At 33.6% G+C, this 9,298-nt stretch overlaps 1 protein-coding gene across 13 annotated transcripts; it reads right to left on the bottom strand.

Moving 5' to 3' along the window:
• Positions 1-4,448: 4,448 nt before the first annotated feature.
• LOC132176673 (putative disease resistance protein At3g14460) lies at positions 4,449-8,847 on the bottom strand. Of its 13 annotated transcripts, none has more exons than XR_009439569.1 (4): positions 7,980-8,847; positions 5,368-7,723; positions 5,210-5,288; positions 4,449-4,824 (listed from the first exon to the last, which is right to left on the bottom strand). XR_009439569.1 is itself a non-coding variant. In XM_059588947.1 (2 exons), exon 1 carries the CDS (start codon positions 8,801-8,803, stop codon positions 8,072-8,074), a length of 732 nt encoding a protein of 243 aa, XP_059444930.1. In that variant the 5' UTR covers positions 8,804-8,847; the 3' UTR covers positions 7,309-7,723; positions 7,980-8,071. The 13 variants fall into 13 exon arrangements, 1 of the variants encoding a protein (XP_059444930.1); XR_009439573.1 differs by having other exon boundaries at positions 5,210-6,185; positions 6,284-7,723; XR_009439579.1 differs by having other exon boundaries at positions 5,210-6,421; positions 6,495-7,723.
• Between the last annotated feature and the right edge of the window lie 451 nt (positions 8,848-9,298).

The following is a 9,298-nucleotide window of genomic DNA, read 5'->3' as shown; positions in this document are numbered from 1 at the left end:
GGGTGGCCAACTATCCTCTATTATTAAATTAATTTTTTATTATTTTATTTTATATTTATTTTTTAAAATATATATAATATTTTATTATATTTTATGAAATGGGACACATGGCAAGATTTAGACCGTTGGATGAAATCCAACAATCCAGATTAACAAAAAAAACTCATCAGCAATTCCCCATTGGGGATCCTGATCCAGAAAAAAGATACCAAGAAACAGATTTTTCCACACCATTAATATCTGAGAAAGAAAGCTTGAAAGTTGACTTCGAGTCAACCGGCTGGTAAGTGCCACTCATCTCAAAGTGGGCTTCTTTATTACTGGTAGGCAAATGTATACTGTATGATATAGATTAAATTTTATTAATTTAATAATATACATGTTAATGTTGTTACGTCATTTAAAATTTAAATGATGTGATAATATATATACTATTAATGTTAAAACGTCCAAAATGATGTGGTTTAATATTAAAAGGGTCCAAAGTGAGAGAAAACCAAAGTTCAGGAGGTCTAAGTGAGAGTTTTAGAAATTCATGAAGGGTTTTTCAAATCAGCTTGAAATTCAGGGGGGTTTTCTAAAGTTTCCCTTAAAAATTATTATAAAAAAAAATAGATCACAAGGTGACCCACGGTTAGGCTACCTTGTGACCCTTTTTTTTTTTCCTTTTTTTTTCAATTTTTTCAATGATTTTTTTTTAAAAAATCGAAGGGTAATTTTGTTTTTTAGGGGTTTTAACAACAAAAAAATGACGGAGAAGTAAATTGCATCAAATTGAAAGTTCGAGGGATGGAATTGAGAGTTTTAAAAATTTAGCCCGTCTTCTCAAAAGTCAAAATGCACGGTAGTTAAAAAGTCCTTTATGAAGTTTTCATTTTTATTTTTGTTTTCTCTGTACCAAAAAAATAGATGCAAACTTTAGTTACTCTAATTTTATAATTTCTGGTTGAATTTAATTATATTATTTGAATTTGTTTTTAAAACTTATTCCTTATTTTAAGGATGTTAATTTTAGTTTATTTCAATTGATTAAGATGGATCGAAGAAAGATTGAGGTTAGGATTGAGCCTAGTAATAGTAATAGTCTAATAGAAGAATATTGATTGCTATATATTATGAGTCGGGTTTTAATATTTGAAAGGCTACTCTGCCTCTCTAAATTTATTCTGAATTTATTGATCATAATTCATATACATATCAATTATCATCTTCTTGATGATCACATTCAAATAAATCATTACAATCTTGAAGCCAAATTTGAATGAAAGAAATTTCAATGATATTGCCTTTGGAAAAAAAAAAAAAAGAGATGGCAATCTAAAAAATAAGTGCACAGTACAATGGATATATTTTCAGAACAATAATAGTGGGAGAGGCCCACCCCGCTGGAAAATACAGAAATAAGATAAAGCAATCAAATCCGGACATTTTTAATTATAGGGATCATGATCTTCCTACACCTATCAGCTTGATTGATGTGGCGTCTTTCAGATAAAATAAAAGAAAAATGGGCTCCATTAATTATGAAAAATTCTAAGTTCTCTTATATTATTCTCTTCTAAATAGATATTAAAATCCAAGTAAGACAAATAAGTTTTTAAAGTAAGATCATATTCCTACTTTTAGAGGAAAAGATGGTACGTAGGTGTATTTTTCTATATTAAATAAAAAAAAAAAAAGAAATGTGATCACCTTTGTCTTGGTCATGGGTGGCTCTGTGGCTTTCTCAATTGACTAGGGGTAGTCGGCCGCCACCCCAAACAGATAAGGTTGGCCACTTGACACCTTAGCTGGGCCACCCCTCTCCTCTACTGAGACCACTTTTTTCTTTATTTTTGTACTTTCTTAAAAAAAAAATTAAAAAAATAAATGTCTAATACTTGTGTCTTTGGAAAAACAATACAAACAATTTTACAACTTACAGGATTGAGTCAATTTGGTCGGTAAAGATTACGTGTCAATGGCTAAGTTTATGAGTCAGATTAGTAGGTGCTTGTTAGCTGTCTGAAAGCATGAATTAACTTATATTGTTATTATTTTTTATTTTTTTCCTTTTGTTGGGCGGCTTGACTTGAAATTTCAGCCCCTTTTCTTTTTTGTAATCCCCATCAGCAATTTTCTGTTACAAGAAAAAATTAAATAAGTTATCAAATATTTCCTTGTATCTTTCATTAGCAGCACTGAGTGGTTGAGCTTTTTGCTCCAAAATAGAATGGTATCTTGCAGCAATATTCTTATTAACTTTTTTTTAAAAAAAAAATGCTTATTATCTTTTCTTTTTCTTTTTTTTTTCTTTTTTTTTTTTTTTTAATTTCACCAATCTCATACCTAACTAGTAGTCAAGAATAATTTTGATGGAAAACAACAAGTTTTATACTTGTTTTCTACTGTAGGGTCTCTTTGAGATTGCGTTTGAAGGGTCTAAAAGTGTTTTTAACACTCAAAAAGTCCGTTTAAAGAAAAAAATACTCGTTTGATAAAAAAAAGTAAACGCACTTTTAAGGGTCCAAAAAGCCTAAAAATAGTCAAAACGGACTTTTAACAAAAACTTAAAAATGAAGCTTATATTTGAGAACACATTTTATTAAACTAGGTTGAGTAACTATAAGAAATTTCTATCCCAACAGCAAAGCGGGTAAAACATCTATAATCACTATAACCAGTAAATTCTTGCCTACTATTTTTGTGTATTTTTTGTGTTGTAATTTTCATTCTGGGTGTCTTGTTGAAGAGCCTATCTCTTTTTGGGTTTTTTAATCCATCAACCCATCTCTCATTTGCTTAGAAAATAAAAACTAAACATCCATTCAAAGTAGGTCATACCAGCATCCCCACTAGGAATTGTTTCCACTACATAAAGGAAAAGACAGTCAAATATGTCATTTTATTATAGCTCATCATCATAGCATGCGTTGAGATTTCAGCTTTGAGCGGACAAGCTGAAAAGATCGAGCCAAATGTGATGGGAAGAAATTTCATGGAAATTTCATCATATACTTTACTGTAGTTTAATTGAAGTTTATGACCAACGGAAAAGATCGAGCAAAATGTGATGGAAAGAAATTTCATGGAAATTGCCTTTGAAAAAAGAAGTCCACAACGGATATATATCCTCAAATCAATAGTTGAAGTAAATAGGGCGCCCATTAATTACTCTAAGACAGCCTATAAAGTACGTAAAAATGTTTTGTACAAGAGGGTGAAAAATTAAGGCAATTTTCTTAAGGCTGTTTGTTTGTGTGAAAAAAGCTGTAAATAGTATGTGAAAGATATCTCTCTGTATGCCTTTCTTTTTGTCTGAGAAGGTTTTAGATCGTGAGTATTGCTCTAGAAGTATGCTTCACTGCTGAAAGAAAAAAAAAAATGGCTATTCCAGAGCCAAACACGTCTTTATCAAATTTAATTTTTGAACATGAGAGGTACTGTACATATGAAGTCCACAAGGGCCCTAAAATATGAATTTGAGTTGGTCGAATTCCCCATTCAAATATGAATCAATAAACATAAGTCCAGCCCAATTCAATATTGCATTCCTAAAATCCCCAAAAAATATAAAAGATTTGCTATTTTTTTAATGAAAAAAATTATTTTGCATCATGTTTCATTCCAACGAAAAACACTCCAATCAATCAGTATTGGACTGGAGTTTTTTTTCCTCTCTATCTAAATTTATTTTGTTTCAATTTAGTTTTGAATGGAAATGGAGAACTTTATCTGCATCTTAAGATTTGCAAGCAATTTTTTTTATCATCAATCAACTCCATAACTGAAATGAACATGGGAATCTCCTTGGACGTCCAATTCATAAATGTTGGCAAACAAAGTCCAAAATAGTCACTAAGCCCATTATACATTATTTTTGGTGGAAAAAAGAAGCTCATTGTACGTATTATTTATTAATTTAGAGTAATTGCTCTAGTCCTGGGCATCTCTAATGGCTTCATGTAATACTCTTTTTAAGTGTTCACTTTTATGTGACAGTAAAAAATTACTATCGGATGAAATAATAAATAAAAGTACATATAACATCTAATGGTAATTTTTACTATCACATCATGAAAAATGTACTTGGAAGTATGTTTAGCATTTTGCATAGAAAAAAAAGTCTTGGGTGGGGGGGAGAGGGAATGGGAATGTTATCCTCGATGGCAAATGACATTCAAATATTAAACATTTAAATAACATTCAAATGCCGCTCAGCGACTCGTGTTATATTATTCAATTTTTGGTGTTCATATGTGACAACAAAAAAACAGCATCAAAGAGTATAATTAAAAGACTTTAAACAGCCAAAATTGAAAGGTAAACCATCTATGAGTTTTTGTTTTTTTTTAAAAAAAATTAAAAGCAAAAAAGAATAATACCATCTCTCAATACAAATACAACCAAGCACCAAATGAAGAAAAAAAAAAAAAAAAAAAAAAAAAAAAAAAAAAAAAAAAAAAAAAAAAAAACAATCAGCAATAGTTCATCAATGTCCTGAGAACTATTTTGGTCTCTAACAACTTCCAGAAATAGCATTTAATTGAAGGCCAGTCAAGCTATTGTGGAGAACCAAGTTTCTGCAGCCGATATCTAGCGAAGCCAATCATGTGTACACTGAAGAAAGGATCATTGTCACAAGAAGAATTCAAGTAAAAGGTTTCTATTCCAGGAATTGAGAGACCAGAGGGAATCTGCCCCCCTTCTTTACTTCAATTTCATATGCTGCCTTGTATTTGATCAGAAGTAGCCAGAAGTTGCTCTATCCCACTTGCTCATTGAAAAATGAGGAAACGATCATTGTCTCATTGAAAACTCTTGTGATGATAGGTTGTTGGTTGGCTGGGGAAAAGAAAGAACAAAAAGGAACAACATTAGCATAAAACAAGAGAGTGAATAATAATTGAAGCACATAGGGTGAAGACCAATTAATGCAGAAGCCAAATTTTTAATATATGATAGCTCTGCATTTTTCAGTGCAAGAGAAGTTAGTTGTTGGCATAAAGGGCCTCAAAACAGGTTAAACGGTAAACATGAAGAGTGAGGAATTTTGGGCAGAAGAGAAAGAAGAAAAAGAGGTCATATTATATCTAACACAAAAGAAACATGTTATAGAAGGTCTATGAAGTTACTAAGAAGCTCTACAGTATCTCACACACAAACACACTTCTCTATTTTTTTAGATGAATAGCTCAAGAACTTCAGGCCTTGAAGAGATGGAAGTTACCTTGCAAGAATTTGAATTAGCCTATGGCTTGGTTTCAGAGGAGATCTTGTACACGAATAAGCTAGTGATGCCCCAATTCCTGATGCCCAGAGCACCCCTATATTAGCCACTAGGAAAAAACATGAACATACTAATTGAGAAGGAGGATTACTTCTGACCAATGCTGGTTAGCTTGAGCTCTGAGAACCAAGACTGAATTACTTCAGTCTTCTTTTTCTTCTTTTACCAAGTTCTTAGTATACCAGTGAGTAGAATCAGTGGGGTGGAAGTGGCTAAAAGTCTACATGACGAAGCAAGTATGTCACAGAGCAAAGTCCATTCCACTCTCTATGCAAACTGTTCAACGATGATGATTAAAAAGAAAAGGAATAAATAGATTGAAGTAAATGTAGTAACTTTATGATCAATATGTGCATGAAACGTTTTGTTATAACTACTACTATAGAGATAGTGATCATTGCAGGCAGTTTTGATTTGGTTTGTCTGACTTTTTGGGCAACAGTACAAAGGCCAAGATCATGTCAAAAATCCATAACCTCAGAATATATTCAGGAGCAAAAACTTAGCATTTATATAGTTTCACAACATAAAGGTTGTCTAATGTTAATTGAATTGATTTCTAAACTCAAAATGTCAACAAACATCAGTTTCCCTTAAGCCCATCCAGCACAGATGAAGAGGTCTTTAAAAACCTACTTCCTCAAGTCAGCAGTACATTCAACCAAGTTTGGAAAGAAAGCCACAAAGATCTTCTTTAGAGGTCTGGTCACGAGCTCTGTAACCGAAAATGATAGAGTGATAGACATAAACAAGCCACTGATAAATTGTTACAAACATCACGGCAGAGGGAAGTGGACATTTAGGTACCAGTATCATCAGTTGGCATAGACAACCAAATTCAAAGATCTCCCCATTTGTCTCCAGGTCATTTGCACAGTCTTCAATCAATTGCAGCCTGAACAAACCCCAAAATGACCTGCAAGTCGTCCATTTGCTTCACCACCAGAAATATGGATTTTTCATTTTTCATAACAGAATAATGCTATCTACTACTAAAAAGCTGCTTGAACTAACATTGTAAGTACACGAAAAAGGGAGTAGCAACCAGTTTTGCAAGTACATGTGACATGAAATGCCTCTGAACAACATCAACTAGTTGCTCTTTTGATGGGTTGGGCTAGCATCCACCTAGGCTCCTAGCAATCCAATATGCTAGTACACAAAAAAAGTGACTCAATAGTGGCAACAGATCAACAAGTAACTTTCTCCTATTAGAAAAACTCACAAGCTTAAAGTGTCCCCAATATCTCCACAAAGCAGCCATCTCCAGACTCCTTAAGTCAACCTTCTGCAAAGAAGATGTTTTGGTAGAGAACTTAACCATAAATAAGTTTAATAATAAAACCCAAAAACGTTTTTCACCTACCAAAAACATTGTACAACTCAAATGGCAAAATCAAGATTGAGCTTGTCCAATGTTAATTGAATTGATTTCTAAACTCAAAATGTCAACAAACATGAGTTGCCATTAAGCCACTCCGACACAGAGTAGGAGTGGTTGACCATCTGCTACCGAATCCATGAAAACACACAAGTGGAGTTTGTATTTCATTCTAAATGACCTGCTCCAAAGGCAAACACCACTCAGAATCCAACCGATTTAGAATCTTATGGGCTTTTAATTAGTTTTTTTTTTTTTTTTTTTTTGATGGATTAAATTAGACAACTGGCATCAAATTAAAACAGAATTATTAAACAAAAATAATGGAAGAATAAAAAATTGGGCAAAGCATTTTATCCTCAACAAAGAGAGAAATTAGCTGGTTGAACAGAGAAAGTACCTGACAGTAACGTGGAGACTTTTAACAATCAATTCCAAATCAACCCATTTACGCTGGACAAATTGTCTTCAGTAACCAAATTACGTGCAAAATTCCGGAGAAAGAGGGAAAAATGATCACACAAATTGATCATAAGAGCACAAGGAGACAATGCCCAATAAATACACCTTTGAACCACCAATTGAAACAGCTGTGGCAGAGGAGCTTGCCACCAAAGCAAAAAAGACATCCCAACAGAATATTTACACCATTTCAGAGTTCTCGTACCAATGGTAAAATCAACTGCTTTTAACCCAGTTTGTACAAGCATAATTAACAAATCGCATTGGAGGATGATGAAGAGAATGGAACCCATTGATAAGAAGATACGAAAATAATGCCTAGGAGCAGTTGACCATCTGTAGCAAGGCCTTGAGCACACAAGTACAACTTGTATTTCACTCCAGATTACCTGCTCAAAAGACAAAACCCAACTAATATGAGATCTTTTGGGCTTTCAATTCTTTTCTGATTTTTGATTGGTTAAATTGGAAATTTGTGTTCAAATCAAAATATAATTATTAAACGAAAATATAAGGATAGTACCCTTAACCCTAACCCAGTTTGATCCGGCACAATCAACAAAGCCTATTGGAAGAGAATGACAGCATTTGACCATTTCATTTCGGATGACCTGCCCAAAATGCAAAACACCACTTAGATAGATAGAACCCAACTGATTTGAACTCTTTTAGACTTTTAATTCTTTTCTGAATTTGGATGGGTTAAATTAGAGAAATGAATTCAAATCAAAACAGAATTATTAAACAAAAATAAAGGAAGAATAAAGAAGAGGACAAGGCAATGTGTTTCATCAGAGGTAGTAGCTAAGAAAAATTAAAATAGAAACGGTATATTCATAAATTATAGCTGGCCGAAAAGGAAAGTACCTTGCTATACAATAAATTATAGCTCATTCAATCCGTACGTGGTAATGAATATATTTGTTGGGGACGTGAGCAATCTTGCGCCATTTTTCTCCTTATTTCCTTCCCCACTCTTTCTCCAACAAAGGACATTCGAAGATCCTTAAAGTAGAAAGGGAGGCAGGCAGCCCGTCTTCTGGCATGCACTCGAGCTTAGGGCAGGACGAGATATGCAATTCTTCAAGAGCAGTGAGGTGTTGAAGCCCCTTCTTGTCCAAAGATTTCAATTTTGGAAAGAATTGGACGTAAAGATGGGTAAGACTGGTAGGAAACAACCCCTCATTTGGAAAGGACTCCACATCGGTTTTTGCGTCCCAAAGCATGAATCTTCTAAGACACTGGAGTTTTTGCAAACCCCACCCCATTCGGTTCACAAAGAGTTTATCACAAAAGATGATGGAAATTTCGTTTAGATTGGAAGGCAATCCCCCTTCAGTAAATGACTCAACTTCTGGACAATCACGTATTTCCAATTTCTCAAAAGAAGGCTGTTGCCCTACCCAGTCCGGAAAACTTTTACCATCATAGCCCCTAATAGTGAGACTTTTCAAGTTCGAATGGGGCTGGAGACTATTTAAGACAACTATTTGCCTTACTACAGTATTATCTTTCGACCAATATGCCCAGCTCAATTCCAACTCCTCAAGGTACTTCTTATCCACCAAGTTTAAGTCATTAGCATCCGTAAGAGATGTAACATTTTGGAGGTTCTTAATACAAAGTGATCCTCTCAGAAGATTAAGTTTTTTTAACTCTCCAATGCCACATCCACTATCTTTGCCAACCATAAATTTAGTTAATGTCTGAAGACCTTTTAGTCTACCAAGATGTCTTGGCATCTCCGTTATATTGCGAGTTTCAGTAATACCAAGATGACGTAAATTAATGAGTTTATACATATCTCTTGGCAATGCTACAAGAATAGAACAATATGATAAATTCAATGTCTGTAAATTATACAACTTACAAACAGAATCATGCAACCTTTTAATCCGAGTGCTAGAAATGCTCAAATAACGTAGATATATAAGTTTACTAATTGAATTTGGCAACTCAATTAAGTCCATATAGTGAGTTAGACTAAGCACTTGTAAGCAACTTGTCGTTAGTAGTGGAAATTGGGTTCCATATACGTAGCCACTCAATAAATTTAATCTTGGGACAGTGTGCAATCTCTTAGCCTCTTGAAAGCTTGCAAAATTCTTATGAAAAGATAAATGGCGAGTGTTGCTTACAATTTAAGGAGGACAATCATCTGCAAGGCTTAAAGTGAATTGTTTAGA

Source organism: Corylus avellana, chromosome ca1 (genome assembly GCF_901000735.1).
Source record: "Corylus avellana chromosome ca1, CavTom2PMs-1.0".
NCBI classification, from domain to species: Eukaryota; Viridiplantae; Streptophyta; class Magnoliopsida; order Fagales; family Betulaceae; genus Corylus; species Corylus avellana.
This window is presented reverse-complemented; position numbering and strand designations above follow the sequence as displayed.